The following is a 15166-nucleotide window of genomic DNA, read 5'->3' as shown; positions in this document are numbered from 1 at the left end:
TACTGACGGACAAATGGTCCGCTATATTCGCTAAGACTATGGTACTATGCTTGTACATCTGTAACACACAGAAGTTTATGTTTGCAGAATCCAGTTTCCCTACTGACCTTGAGCTTAACATTCATTCTAATGTGCTGAACCTTCAGCCCAGCATGACCATCAGAGCTGGTAAACCCTTGGGCATACAGGTGTAGGATCATGAATTTACACTGTGGATCCCTTAGGACAGATCCTGGAAGAGACCTTCCAAAGTGTTGAGATATAATTGTTATCTTCATATCTTAAAACACAGTGCTTAGTACATTACAGAAGCCAAAGGAAAATAATTATCTGGCTTGAGGAAAGACTGAGAGCCTGTTCATCAATCTCTGAAAAGTGCTCTGATACTCTTGGCTAGAATGTCCATAGAAAGACAAATGGTCACTTTCCTCAATCCAGCAGTTTTATTTGCATTCTGTTTTTCTTTTCCATAGGTACAAGTGCTATGTATAGTAGCAGAAGTAAAAACGAAAAACCTAAAGAACAAAATATGTCTCTTCTGAACTCCAGACACAGTCACATCACTCAGAGCATCTAGTAGAAAACAGCATGGTAGTAATAAAGGCTACAGCATGCCTTTGTGTCAAAAAAGTTTTTAATCAACATCGTGAACTCATTCAACAGTCTCTTAGTGCGTATTCGATAATTTTAACGAAGTGCTAAACATTGCACAGATCTCAGGAGGAAGCCTTCTGCTCTTTTTGCACTCCTAACAACCTTTGACATAATGAGGTGTGACAAATTGATTTAAAATATAGTTGCAGGAAGAAGGGCAGGAAAGCTCTGCTCTGCCTTGTGGGTGTTGTAGTCTTTCTGCTGCCTGTCTGCCTAGGCAGCAATAAGAAGCCGGACTCTAAGTCCCATAGCTCCCACTAGAGCCTACCGCACAGGCTCAGAGACCATATGCTAGGAGGGGGTGACTACATTGTGTCTATTGTATGTTTTTTCTTTTTTTCCTCTGGCATTTTGTACATTTCACGGGAGGTTCAAATCGGGAGTGAAAAGCATGGCAGATGAGCAAGAAATTATGTGCAAACTCGAGAGCATCAAGGAGATCAGGTATGTTTGCTTTGTGCCGCATCAGTTACGTGAAGCAGCTTTTTCCTCGGGGGAGCGGAGGAGTTGCATCGATCTGGAAGTAGCTATTGTGCTACTGAGGGAAAGAAAACCACCCCTAGGCTTTATGGTAAGAGCTGAAAATACATTTTTCTAAGTAGAGAAGGAGCATCTGCTGCTGGGAATCGCCGCTGGAATGCGCAGTGAAGGGCGGCAATGGTCGTGCATTTCCAGAGAATTAGCCCGGGGTGATAACACGAGAAGGAAGAGTGCGCGGGTGGGAAGGACGCAGCAGCCCCACGCAGCTGGGGGAGTGGTGTCGGGCCGCGGGTGGGTTTTTTTAAGCCCTTTGAATCATTATTTCTTATTCCTGAGGCTCTCTGTCATAAATCTATTATCTTGCCCCACTCACTCCCCGGCAGGAGCCCCGACGGGCTGGGAAAGGAAGGGGATGGCACGAAAAGCAGAGCGTGGCACCGAAAGCCGAGGACGGACGTGCCCCCGAGAACGGCACGGATCCCCGAGCGCGGCCGGGCAGCGCAGCGCGGCGGGCACCGGGCGGAGACCAGCGGGAGGGCACAGGGCTGCTCAGCTGCCGGGGCGGCCGGTCCCCCCCCCCCGGTCACCGTCAGGGGGGGGGTTCCGGGTCAGCTTTGCGCTGGGGCTGCGGCCCGCGGCGGAGCGTGGAATTTGTGCGCGTTATGAGAGGGGAGCAGCCGAGCCTGCGAAGCAGCCAGCGCTCAGCTGGCTTCTTTCTGCCCTGCCTTCCCGCCCGCCCGACGGCGGAGAGGCGGCCAAGGCGGGCGAGGAAGCCCCGCGGAGGTCTCCGTACCTGCCGTTTCTGGCCGCCACCCCGAGGCGGCGAGCAGGGCGGCGAGTGCCGGGGTGGCAGGGTGTCGCGGGCAGTGATGGATGGGGACACAGCGGGACGGGGCTGCGCCTGCCGCCCCTCCAGGACCTGCCGCAAGGCAAGCAGCTGGCTCCCTGATGTTCCGCGCAACGCGGCACACCGGGAATTCGTACAGAGCGTCCTTCGTACGGTGAATCGCAGGACGCATTGAAAGAGGGGGCTCATAAACAAGAAGGCACGGTGCCGTGTGTGCCCGCGTCGGGGGCGTGCCTTTTTCTTAGCTTTAGGTAGGGCGTTTTCACTCTTTGGCTTCGGGCATTGGTTTTCAGGATAAGGCCTGAGCTGTCTACATTTAGTAGGAATTCATGCAACCAAAAGCCACAACACGTTACAAAGAAAGTGAGGGCAGTGATTTTCGGTGTAGCTGGGAGGTGCAAGGCATGCCGACAGTGGGCAACCCCAGAGCCATGAGCAGTGTTTTGGGACACGACAGCTGGAGAGGGGCTATGGGGGAGAGAGGAGAGAGGGCAGGGGACAAAGGCGCTGCCACCGGCAGCGCGTGCAGGTGGTCACAGAGACTTCTGGCTGGTAACGGCACCTCTAAGAAGCACATTTTACCCATGGAAGAGGTGAATTAGGCAGCAGCAGTGTATGGGCCTCGGCCTTCTTCACGCAATACCACAAAGGTGAACAAAGATCAAGCAAAAATATTTGTGTGTCTAGCATCCCAAAACTATTTGTAGAAAGAGATGGGACAACACATACTTTGCAGAGTAAGAACAATGCTTTTCTACTCAACTGTTCGGCAGGCTGTTTTAAAATACAGACCTAAATATGGCCTACTACAGTTTGTGGTCCAATTATTATAACACTTAATTTAAATATCTCATTAAATTATCTTTTCAGAGAGAGTGGTATCGTGTATTTGGAAATTCACAGTGCATTCAGTTTTCTGATAATATATTCAAAGGTGATATATAAACTGTAATTAAGACATTTTTGCTATTAGTTTGTGGCATAAGGTACTGTAAAGGTGACGTGACTAGCTTTAGTGTACAATGAAGTATCAAGGAAGTTGCTTGAATATATTTTAAATTAAAAAAAAATCAACGTCAGAAAGTCAATCCTACTTGCAACACTGATGTAAATTTTGAGTCACCTTTAACAAAATCTGATCAAATAAACCTATTTTTTCATCCCCAAATCTTTTTGAAGGAGCTTGCATTCTATGAAGAATTTCCTTCAAAATAAACATGAGAATTTATGTTTATAGACACACTTTTGATAGATTTGGCAGGCTTTGTTTTAATCTGCATTCTATGTATTATTCTACCGGCAGTGAGGAAAAAAGCCCTCACAATCAAAATCAAAGAAATTGCCTGTTCCTGTAGTTGATCTCTATCACTTATTAAAGGCAGCTTAGCTGGGTTTTTGAACGGATTCTGGAATCTGACTTTGAATACCTGTATCTATATCCGTATCTATAGATACATACATATAATTTGTATACGATGGAATACTGCTGTCAGTAAACGTATGTGTATGTCCACAATCCAAACATACCTGCACATGCTTGTTTATATGCATTAAGTAGTTCCACAGAAATAACCCCACTCAAAAAATTAAGCAAATACCTAAAGACTGGACCTCAGTGTTCTGGCTGGGAGGAGATAAAAGAGAATGAGAGTGAACTCATTGATGACAGATGCTAGTTTCACTGCTTAATGCCCTATTGGGATGCACTTAGTGACTACTCTCATCAATTCACTGTAAGAACTTAAATAGAAGGGAAAAGAATATGAGGGCAGAATTCATTAGGCAGTCTAGAAATCACACTTACGGTTTCTGTTTTAAAACATTACTGCATGTTGCCTGATGCTAACAGGAGGCATTCTAATTTGTGTGCACTTTTTCTTTCCTAATATCAAAAGCTAATCATTTGGACTGAAACAATCGCCTGCAACTCATTTGTTGTAGCAATTTGGCAGAGCATGGCAGCCAGTGACTAGTAACAGTGAGGAAACTGATCTATTTCCATTGTCTCAGGTGAACGCATGCCATAAATACAAGAGAGGAAACAGGGAGGAAATTTGGGACAAATGCTCCCATTTTCAGTAATCAAAGCTGCCATTACTAAATAAATGTTTTAAGTAAACAGGAACAATGAGACTTGATGAAAACAGGGGTAGATGGTTGGATGGTGCTTTTTAGTGGGATATTGCCACATTTAAAATGGAAGGCAGAGAGGATCTCTTTTACTGGTTTAAGTCCAATATTTACATTCAGACTAGTATATGCCATTGTATAGTAAATGACAGAACACCTCCAATGACATTAAAGATTACAATGTGGTAGCTACATACTTGAATTCTGTCTACATCCAGGCTTCTTCTGCACTTCATTCATAAAACTTTACTAGTTGACTTATTATTCCATCACGTATTTTTTAGTCTAATGGCGAGATACGGACTAATCAGAACTGGAATGACTGCATACCTTTTAAAATAAATGTTTGCTTGCAGGTATACAATTCATATTTTCTATACTAAACATATTATATGAAACAACATGAACTCTATGATGAGCTACAGTACAGACATAATAATACTTACCAAGTGAATTTTATCAAATTTGGTTTTAAATATTTCTTCCACAATATCTGTAAATGTCTCTGAGTGACCTCTGACGTGACCTTATTTGTCATTGGCTTTTTCTGTATCAATCTTTGGTCTGGTATTTCTATTCTTAACAATCATGGGTTGCTGTCACTGGGAACAGTAATCCGTATCTCCTACAACTCATTTATATAGAGGAAAGAACTTTACTGTTAAGATTATTTCTGAAGTACCAATGCAAGGCAGAATTTTGTCTTACTTTGTTCTAAGGAAACAAGCAGCAGTCCCTCTGACCTTCCATTTTTTATTTGTTCCATTTTAAATCTCCTTCATTCATATTATCCCTACCAGGCAGCCCATTTCTGAATAGATAATGGAGAAGTTATTTATGATACCGTTTTTATCTCTTGCAGCTTTATAAACTCCTGAAGTGGGAGAGGGAGGAACCCTGGTCACATTACTAGCTATAATACTTGGAATAGATAGCCATAATTAGTTGTCCCAGGGACTGACTCTGCTTTCTGCCACACCCTTCAGCAAATGGTGGAAGCCCATTGTGCCAGTGATGTCTCATGCACTCAGGAAAAGGTTACCAAAACTAGGTGCATAAGCAGATACTGAACTTGCAAAGACTGATTTGGAAACAGAAACGAGGGGACTGAGAGGAGGATTCACAGGCACAACATCAGAGCCTCCCCAAGAGGGATGGTGACAGAGGGTGAGCTTTGGTCAAATGAAAGCAAGAATAAAATCTATACAGACACCTCTCATATACTTTAAAGAAGAGTCCTTGGGCTAGCTTTAAAATTTCTTTGGGAATTTTGGTTGGAGTGAGAGAAAACAGTAACTCCGTTAAAGCCCAGGATATATATGTTCTCCTATTCTTACAAGTATGATATAGAATAACACTGAGATAAACTATCCATTCCTCAGTGCTGTGGGAGCAGTTTCAGAAAGAGCCCTTGGGGACTGGGTATGGAAACAGTTTGTAAAGGGAACAAATGCCCCACAGAGGTTTAGGAATCCCCTTTCCTAGAAATAGGTGACAGACCAGCTCCCTCCAGGGCGCTCAGCGCTTTCTGCTTCCATTAAAAACGTCAGACCTGTGTTGCTTGCTTCAATGGGAGCAAGTCTGGGCTTAGTGGGAAGGGAAGTCACACATCCAGTTCTAGGATTGGGGTGAAATCCCTGTTCTGGGATTTCACTGCTAATCTGATAGGCAGCTTCCTATAATCTACAGACTGCATTCTATAGTCAGCTTTGCTGCTTACGGTGAATTTGAATCAAACTTACCCTACTTTGCATTGGAATAGGAATAGGATATTTAAATATGAATGCAAACCTCTTCTTCCCCAGCCCCCTCTTACATCATGCCTCTAGGAAGTCTACTGTGTTATTCAGTAGTGCACTTGGAAACCAATATGGATCTATTTGTACTAGGCATTAGGTGACTAAAAAGGAATGCTACATTCTTGTTTGTTTCACACAAGGTAAAGCAAGGAGTCCTGGAACTCTTGATTACATGCCTGAAATGTGTCATTGCAGCCTCTTGTTAGAAACATTTAAGTGTCGTTGACACATTGTTTACCCAGTATCATATTCTAACTTCCTGTACAGGAAAAATAACTAAGGTTTCTTCATTAACGAAATTGCAGGAACAAGAACAGTTTGTTAGTTCTGTTCAACAGCTTGGACAAGCATTGAATCACAACAGCAGTAAGCTATTCTGCTGCTTAAAACTGTCTGATGACTGAAACTCATACTCCTTGATTATTAGCTTTGAAGAGAGAGATAAGGACTGAGTATCTAAGCATGTTTGCTATGGAATTACGGATTGGCACAAATAAAAAAAAAAATCAGAATGCAGGATATGGGCAGAAACTTTTACGAATTTGTGACAGGTACTAGATCTTAGCAAAGAACCAAGAGAATGCAGTTACTTGCAAGCAGGATGTTGATGGCCAGTGTCATTTAAGTTTTTGCTATTCTGACATGTCATTGCTCTGGCATTTTCCTTAACCTGACATTGAAGTTAGTATTTTAGCAGTTCAAATTACTGTCCACATAGTTTTAGTCAGTGTATATGACGCTATAATCACCTCCAATTCATTTTACATTTCTCAGAATCCTGTGCTAAACCCCCCAGATTTTCTGGATTTCTCTATTTTGGAACTAGGGTTTAATCCGAGTTCACTGATGCAGTAGAACTCTGTTGGTACAAATTCTCTGTTAAAGTCTGACAATGTTCTGTTAATTTCATAATTCAGTACAAGAATTCTCATAGCACTGAAAAGCTCAGCAAAAAAGCTGGGATTAGAATTCAGTTCTCTCATTGCACCTCATCCTTTCTCAGACACGTTTAGTCTCACCCTTGTCTATTACTGCTATTACCTTCTTCCATCTATTCACATATAAAGTGACACCTCGCAAAAGTATGTTGCAGTGACTTACTGTTGTCTCTCTGTATTTTTAATTATCACTGGGATCCAGGAATAAGACTTTGCAGATGGAAAAAATAAAGGCACGACTGAAAGCAGAATTTGAAGCCCTGGAGTCTGAGGAGAGGCACCTGAAAGAATACAAACAAGAAATGGACCTGCTGCTGCAAGAGAAGATGGCCCATGTGGAGGAGCTGCGACTGATCCATGCTGATATTAATGTGGTATGCAACAGTCCAGCTGCGGACAGCCTAAGACACAGTTGTATACGAATCATTGCACAGGTTGTGGAATTGTGCACATCAGTGACCTATCACTGGTTCAACTTCACAACACCATCCTAGGATCCTACAAAGAGTGCAAAGTAAATTTACCTCAGGATAATTGTTTTCTTCCTATCTGTGTTGGGCAGGATCTATTGTAATGTTGGCATAGTAAGCATTTGCACCAAGAGGATAGATAACCAAGCCCACTGTGGCTACAACTTTATGAGTAGCCACAGTAACATCATGCTGGCAGTCCCATAGAAAACTGTTCTTCCTGTTAGTCTTTTCTCATTTAGCACCTGGAAACAGAGAAACTTTGGCAGCTAGGTGGGACTTTTGATTGGAGGTTTTTGGAAGAAAAGAGATTTGGGGAAAATGCATGCTATTTGTTAAGTTCTTAGTAAGAATTGACCTTCGTCACTAAGTGGAACAACCAAACATTAAGAAGCACCAGCCTGAAGGGAATTAATACAAATAAGAGAAAAACAGTTTATAAACAAGGAAGATTAGCCAATTAGAGGGGCTAAATGGGGAATATATTTTTAAACCTGCAGTTTTTATGTCATGTTAGGGCACTTACATGACTGTACAGTGGTTTCTAGCTCTGAAGGTATCTGTGCTTTGCACCAGAAGAAAAAAGCTCCCACATTTTAAGCAACTACAAGCTATGTACTTGATGTGCAGACTGCATTTATTTATCACTTGAAATGTCTGTTCCCCTACCCAGCTGCATAACCTCAGTCTGTGTTTCATCCTCCCCTCTTTTTCCTGTCAGATTGTCTTTTTCTCTGCTGCTTTTCCCATTTACTGCAGTAAGAGAAGCAGGAACCTTTTCTTAGCTTGTTTGTTAACTTCTAACCATTGGTGTTCAGGTATCTTAGAAACACAGAAAATTAGTTTAGTCTACTTCAGTTTCTTTTTTAATGTCCCTTGAGAGTTTTCCATAGCTCCTCACTTGCTGACTTATCTGTAGCGCTTCTACCTTGTAGACCTTCAGAAGGTCATACAGGTTGAGTGCACCTTTTTTAAATGAAATGCATCTCGTGTGTCACTTTCAGTTGCTTCTTCCTTGCCCAGTTTTCATCCTCCCAGTATCTTAACTCTTTGTTTTGCTACTGCATTGTCTCCAATCTCTTCCAACTTGAGTGAGAAAAATCTCTTCTTTCTGATACAGTCTCTTGCTCAATCAGAGAGCTATTAAAGGAACAGTTATTTAAAAGCATGCCCATCCTCCTGTTTCAGATGGAGAATACTATCAAGCAGTCTGAGAACGATCTCAACAAGCTCTTGGAATCTACTCGTCGCCTGCACGAGGAGTACAAACCCCTGAAGGAGCACGTAGATGCTTTGCGGATGACTCTGGGATTGCAGAGGCTGCCAGATCTATGTGAGGAGGAAGAGAAACTGTCCCTTGAGTAAGTCTCCAAAGCAAACATTATCTGGCTTTATACCTTCTCTCGATTCTGCTGGTTATTTTGTCATTTTACTTTTGTTGGTAGGTGGAAAAAAGAACTTAAGAGGTAAGCATGAAAACCAAAAGTTAACAAAAAAGGGATGTGGGAGCACATGTATTTGATAACATTCAGTCTGAATTTGTTGGAAGTTAAATTTACATTATTCCAAGCTGCAAACTCTACACGACATGCAAAAATTCAAGGGTGGTTGGTTCTCTAGATTTTTCTACCGTTTGCTGCTTTTTCTAGCAACTTTTTTTTCCTGAAAAGAATTTTTTTTTTCTCGTTTAGCAAGCAGAGGTAGGAGGCATACAAGAAAGGGATACAAAACAAGTATTCGTCAGTTGGTTTGTGCTACTGCTAGTCAGAATTTTACTTTTTGCTGCATGCAAGCGGCAGTGGCATTTAGCGATATACCTATGACTGTCAACAAGTAAGTTTACCCTAGATGTGGGACAGATTTGGATAATAAATAACAGTTTCATTTTTAGGTATAACCTAGGTGGGGGAGGATGACAGAATTAGCTACTATTCAAAGAACAGTGTCCTTTGTTTAACAGATCAGTTTTAAATGCAAGTGATGTTTTAAGAAATTTACATTTCTCTTAATGCCCAGCACATTTGGCATCATTTTCACAGACACACAGTTTTCAAGATTTCTTTTGCATTTCTTCAGAAATGCAGTTTTCCATTCCAAGCACCTTGACACTACAAAGAATGTATTAATCTATTGCATACAAAAGTTACTCATTTTAACAGAATAAAGTATAAAAACTAAGTTTGACAGAGGTGCATATAAAGCTATTAAAGATTAAATATGTATGTTGTCTATTTTCCATCCTGTTAGATTTATATCCAGTTGTACATCAAGATACTTTAGAAGCTGACAATCTGGAATCTGGCTGAAGTGTACAAATGCAGAGGAAAATACCACCAATTCCATTTATGAACTAGTCCAAGTGGTGTCTAAGTGTAGGCAATTTGGCTTTAGTGGAGGAACACGATAGGGAAATGTGATCCATTATATTTTAACACAAAATATCCTTTACAAACTAATGGAATACTCCAGAAGGTGGTTATACTTATTTGTTTTTCTTTTGTCTAGCTACTTTGAAAAGCAGAAAGCGGAATGGCAGACAGAACCACAGGAGCCTCCTATCCCAGAGTCTCTGGCTGCAGCTGCAGCAGCTGCCCAACAGCTGCAAGTGGCTAGGAAACAAGATACCAGACAGACAGCAACTTTCAGACAACAGCCACCTCCCATGAAGGTCAGGAGATGGAATGCACTGGGTTTTCTCTTTTGTCATTAGAATGTATTATGTTTATAAAGTTGATCAATATTTAGAAAAAGGAAAAATGATGTGTCCTGATTCTGATTTTTTCCTGCAGTGGTTCAAATCAAGAGCAACCACAGTAGACTTAAAGTAGCATCATCAGTCATCAAGGGTTAAGGACAAGGCTCTGTATTATTTGAGTCCTTTATGACTTAAGAGTCTCCATCAGCAGAGATGTAGGCAATTCCCTCTCCTCTTGTGTTTCATGTGGGAGAAAGGCATGTAAGAAAAAAAAAATGCTGGGCAAAAGAAAAACTAATAGCTGGGAGTTAATCCCAAATGGATTCCTATTAGAAGCAATGCACATATTTTATGAGGGAGAGTAATTACTGATGGTACAAATTACCAGGAAAGGTGATTGTTTCTGCACTTCTTGGGATCTTCAAGTCAAGACTAATGTATGGATTAATTTAACCTCACCACAGGCACTTAAGTGACAGTTTTACTCAGCTCCTTCTGTAGTCAGTAAAAAGAGCTAAGTAATTCCATAGGGGTATTCATCCCACACAAGTTCCAGAGATTCACCGACTAAGGAGGCAAACTGACGTAGGTACACTCCATAGTTATGTACTTACTATCTGGAGTTAGGCCATCAAAAAGCCTTTCTGAAAGTAATATGCTTCAGTCAAATGGAAGTTAAAGGGCTTAGTATGGGGCAAAAGGGCAGAGTTCTGCATCTTGTGTTAAATATGTGGAATTCATCTAATCACCTGCTCCTGCCTTGAATTCTGTGACATCACAGTTGGCCTTCACTGTAACCTCTCTGACTCAGTGAGCTATTACACATGTAAACATCTTTAAAAAGATGTTTAACACAAAATAGAATTTAATGTTAAAGTTATTGATACATGCCGGAACCATGTGTCTGCTGAACTGTAGTTTCAACTCAATGAGATACTCTAGTTTTTCAGTTGGTCTGAAGTTACTGTACAATCCAGAGACCTGGATTGTATAGAATGTAGCATTGGTTTGCCTTTGAAGGCAAGAAGCCTTAGTTATTTTTTTCTGTACCGTAACTTAGAATATGATACTCAATAACCCATGTAACACCACCACTTAAATATTTGTAACAAGAGGCTGCAATGTCGCATTTCAGGCATGTTTATCGTGTCACCAACAAATTCATCGGAATGCGCCCATATGTCCACTCTGCAAAGCAAAGAGCCGATCTCGGAATCCCAAAAAGCCCAAGAGGAAACAGGACGAATGAAACCCAGAAGACTGACAAGCAAACACATGACCTGTTCCAGTACTCTTCCAGTAGAACTGCAAATGTGGCCAGACTGTACTGAAGTGCAAACTCAAGTATGACCGACCCATTGTTTTCTATTTAATGCAATGTAAGCACAATGTTCCTGTTCTGTCTTAATTTCCTTCCAGTCCTTAGGATTTGGTTTTAGGAAAGTAAGTATTACTGGTGCTACAGTTTAACATTTCAATCATTCCATCTTTTCGACTCCTAAACAAAGTAGAATTCTTATGCAAGTATCCCAAATACCGGGCTATTCCTATTGGCCAAATGCGATTACCACAAATGTTTTATGTTCTCGTTTTAAAAACAGACGTTACTAAAAGATTATTCTGTTTTCTCCTGATAACAGGAGACTATTTGAAGAGCTGAAATAGCAGACTGTCTGTTTGTTTCACTAAAGAACAATTTGTTTTCCAAGCTAGTAAGACTGCATAGGTTTGGGTATCCAGTAGAGCTCTTTTTATACAGGAAATGTTCAGGGAAAAAAAGAAATTGGTTATACAGGAAATTAGTGCATTAAGGACACACACGAGTTTTGATTTACTGGAGTTTGATTGCACCATTCCCTCAAACTTGACTTAAAATTTGGAAGGGGGATCAAGTTGCTGGCTGTGTATGAATTTCTAAAAATGATTTAATTTGTGATGCTTTAACATCTTAATATGGTGTTCTTTTCAGCAGTCGGAAGACTGATTAAGTACAAGGCTCAAATGAACTGTATTAGTGGTCCTCCTAGGCTCTATGGCCAACCAGCTCACTCTGGTTCTCTAGGAAACATGCATCAAATATCCCAAATCTCTATGCGCACAGACTGCAACATCAGCCATTCTGCACGTCTTCTATTCCTGGTTTCTGCAGCCAAAATCTCCCTTGGCAGACATATCCTCCACTGGAGCACAGTGAAGTTCAGTAACATGCACCAGGAACAGTGTCAACTAAAAATGATGTATTTCACCAGAACTGCCTGGCTTTGGCGTCATCGTCCTCCCTCAAACAAAACTTCCTATTTTCGTATATTTTAATAGGTCATTTTCAAGTACGCTTTATTTCAGCCCATTTTTTTTCTTGCTCTATATGTATGCCAAAAGAACCCTGACCAAAGGATCCTTTAGACGCCTCCCTGTATCCGTGTCTTCCCTTTGTTTCACCTCGTAACAGTTCCTCCAATGGGGACGATAGCAGTGACCCAACTACAGAACCAGGGCTTAAAACTTATTTATTTCTAATCCCAGTTTTGTCACCGCCTTTGTTGTCTAAACTGATCTCAAGTATTCAATATTCTTTTCACTAACTTCAGTAGGCAGGGACTGCCTGTTTACATTCTTGTCTCTTTAGCCCAGGTTTTCCTCTACTATTACGCTAGAGTGGTTATATTGAGAACTTTGCTTGTTAAATAGGAAGAACAGGGAAGCCCCCAGTCTCTGGTCAGAACTTTGCCAAATGCTGGGGACTGTACAAATCCACATAAACCAAATTTTGCTGGCCAAATCACATATGTTGCCATTAATTTCCCAACTCCGCCACAAAGTACATGAGTATTTTATTGACTATAGTCCTACAATTTATGCCAAGTTTAGTTGGTATTCTCCCATTTTAATGTTTCATAGCCGAATAAACACCTGTCAACAGCAGAGACAGAATGTGGACCACGTGCCCCTGAAAATATGTGAAGAGCAGATTCTGCTAGCTGAATTACTGGGATTCAGTCCCTATGAGATAGCAATAATGGAGGATAGTCTGACCCCATGCTCCAAATGGCAGTAGTACGCTAACTCTATCGTTATGCATGTTTCCTAACACAAATACTGGATTCTACTTTTAAATGTCAGAGCGGCCACATACTGTGTGCCCTGTTCAGAGCAATTCCTATTGAGTTTAAGGGAAAATGCACACAGAGTTAAAGGACAGTATATGGACTCCCCCAAAGTGCATGCATGAGAGCAGCATACTTTGATGACAGTTGTACATAACTTTAAGAAGTAGTGACAATGGAGAACGGGTGAATGACCTGCAATGAAGTAGGGCGAATAGAAGGATAGATTTGTAGAAACTTCGACTTACAGTTCTGAAATAGATAGGGTTAGTCGTAGCTGCTCTCACTTCACTGATACTTTGTCAGGTTCTTTCTTTCTTGGGAGATCTCTAGAGCTCTAAACTGAAGTATGCTTAAGGATGCACCATTTACTAATTTAGTACGGCAGGTTTGTATTTTTACTTTTTTAAATTAGTCTCTTAGTCTCTAATTAGTGTTTAACAAGGTTTGTTTTTTTAAAAAAAGAAAAAAATGTGAATATGACACACTGTGTTTGTATCAATCATGTACGAGCATTTACAAATCTGTTTTCACATCCTTTACGAAGTTCTGCCATATGAATAGCATGCGTTGCTGAGAATGAGTCTAACTGAATATGACTCAACAGTGTGCCCTGGCAGCCAAAAGGGCCAACTGTGTCCTGGGGTGCATCAAGCACAGCATAGCTAGCCGGCCCAGGGAGGTGATTGTCCCACTTGACACCGCACTGGTGCGGCCTCGAGTACTGTGTGCAGTCTTGGATGCCTCAATGTAAGAAGGACATCAAACTATTAGAGTGTGTCCAGAGGAGGGCGACCAAGATGGTGAAAGGTCTCAAGGGCAAGACTTAAGAGGAGCGGCTGAGGTCACTCGGTTTGTTCAGCTTGGAGAAGAGAAGGCTGAGGGGTGCCCTCATTGCAGTCTACGGCTTCCTCAAGGGGGGCAGCGGAGGTGGAGGTGCTGCTCTCCTCTCTCTGGTGACCAGCGACAGGACACGAGGAAATGGAATGAAGCTGCATCAGGGGAAGTTCAGATTGGACATGAGGAAAAGGTTCTTCACTGAGAGGGTGGTCGGTCACTGGAAGAGGCTCCCCAGGGAAGTGGTCATGGCACCAAGCCTGTCAGAGTTCAAGGAGCGTCTGGATGACCCTCTTAAGTCATATGGTTTAGTGTTACGTAGTTCTGCGAGGAGCAGGGAGTTGGACTTGAGGATCCTTACGCGTCACTTCCAACTTGAGATATTCTATGACTCTATGATTCTAACTATTTCAAGGAGACAAAATCTGTATTATATATTAAGGGATCCTGGGGGTGAAGGGAGGGAGGGAACCAGTATTCTCCTTTTCTCTCACAGATTAATTAAGGAAGTTTAACTGAAGAGCTTTTCTTGTGACAGCCCTGGGCCCTTTTCTCCCAGACACCTTTCTCAAGAGACTAGAGGGATAATTATGAAATATTGATTTCTTGTTTTTTAGTCAGAGGAGGAAGCTGTCTGAAGTACAGTTCTTACCACAAGTCTACTGCATTTTTGCTCTGTAGAGCAACAATGGCCTCTTCCTTTGTACCTAAGGTTCTTTGAGGATACTTCTTCACTTGGCTTAAATTCATTCTTATTTGGGTTAAATTCTCTTAATAGCCACAAAGAGACCCTTCTCAAAGCTTACAAGACTTTTATATTACTATAGTCTGGTTTAACCCTGGCTTTGTCTTTCCCTTTTCAATGGGTATTCAAGCGACAACAAAATCACTGGATTCTTTTCTTATAAATGGTTTCCAGGGTCTTTTCCTGGTTCCTCAAAGGATAGCCCTGTTGTTCTGCAACAAAATGGCAAAAAAATCACAAGCCTCTCCCCCTGTCCCCTACCTTAAGCTCATGCTAAAAGGATGTGAACGTTTTACTGTGTCTAAAGGCTTTGCTATAGAAACTCTCATACCCAAGCTAGGGTAGATCAGTTGTTCAAACTTTAGTGCCAAGGACTCCAAGGACTCCATTAACTATAGAGAAAATGTAAGCCAAACTTTAATACTTGCACTTCCTGAATTCAGCTTTAGCTTTCTAAACAGGACACT

At 41.6% G+C, this 15166-nt stretch overlaps 1 protein-coding gene across 2 annotated transcripts; it reads left to right on the top strand.

The window, feature by feature from the left end:
* Nucleotides 1-966: 966 nt before the first annotated feature.
* ZC4H2 (zinc finger C4H2-type containing) lies at nt 967-14401 on the top strand. 2 transcript variants are annotated; one of them, XM_050902073.1, is made up of 5 exons: nt 967-1098; nt 7051-7222; nt 8507-8679; nt 9824-9986; nt 11149-14401. In XM_050902073.1, exons 1-5 carry the CDS (start codon nt 1046-1048, stop codon nt 11260-11262), a joined length of 675 nt encoding a protein of 224 aa, XP_050758030.1. In that variant the 5' UTR covers nt 967-1045; the 3' UTR covers nt 11263-14401. The 2 variants fall into 2 exon arrangements, with proteins under 2 accessions (XP_050758030.1, XP_050758029.1); XM_050902072.1 differs by lacking the exon at nt 967-1098 and adding an exon at nt 1200-1225.
* Nucleotides 14402-15166: the final 765 nt, after the last annotated feature.

This window comes from Gymnogyps californianus, chromosome 9 (genome assembly GCF_018139145.2).
Source record: "Gymnogyps californianus isolate 813 chromosome 9, ASM1813914v2, whole genome shotgun sequence".
In the NCBI taxonomy this organism is placed as follows: Eukaryota; Metazoa; Chordata; class Aves; order Accipitriformes; family Cathartidae; genus Gymnogyps; species Gymnogyps californianus.
The sequence above is the reverse complement of the archived record's forward strand: the minus strand, read 5'-3'. Positions and strand labels throughout refer to the sequence as shown.

Coding starts and splice junctions, on each gene's coding strand:
- ZC4H2 (XM_050902073.1), top strand. CDS start 1,046: ATGGCAGATGAGCAAGAAATTATGTGCAAACTCGAGAGCATCAAGGAG. Junction 8,680..9,823: donor GAAGAGAAACTGTCCCTTGA/GTAAGTCTCCAA, acceptor TCTTTTGTCTAG/CTACTTTGAAAAGCAGAAAG. Junction 9,987..11,148: donor AACAGCCACCTCCCATGAAG/GTCAGGAGATGG, acceptor GTCGCATTTCAG/GCATGTTTATCGTGTCACCA.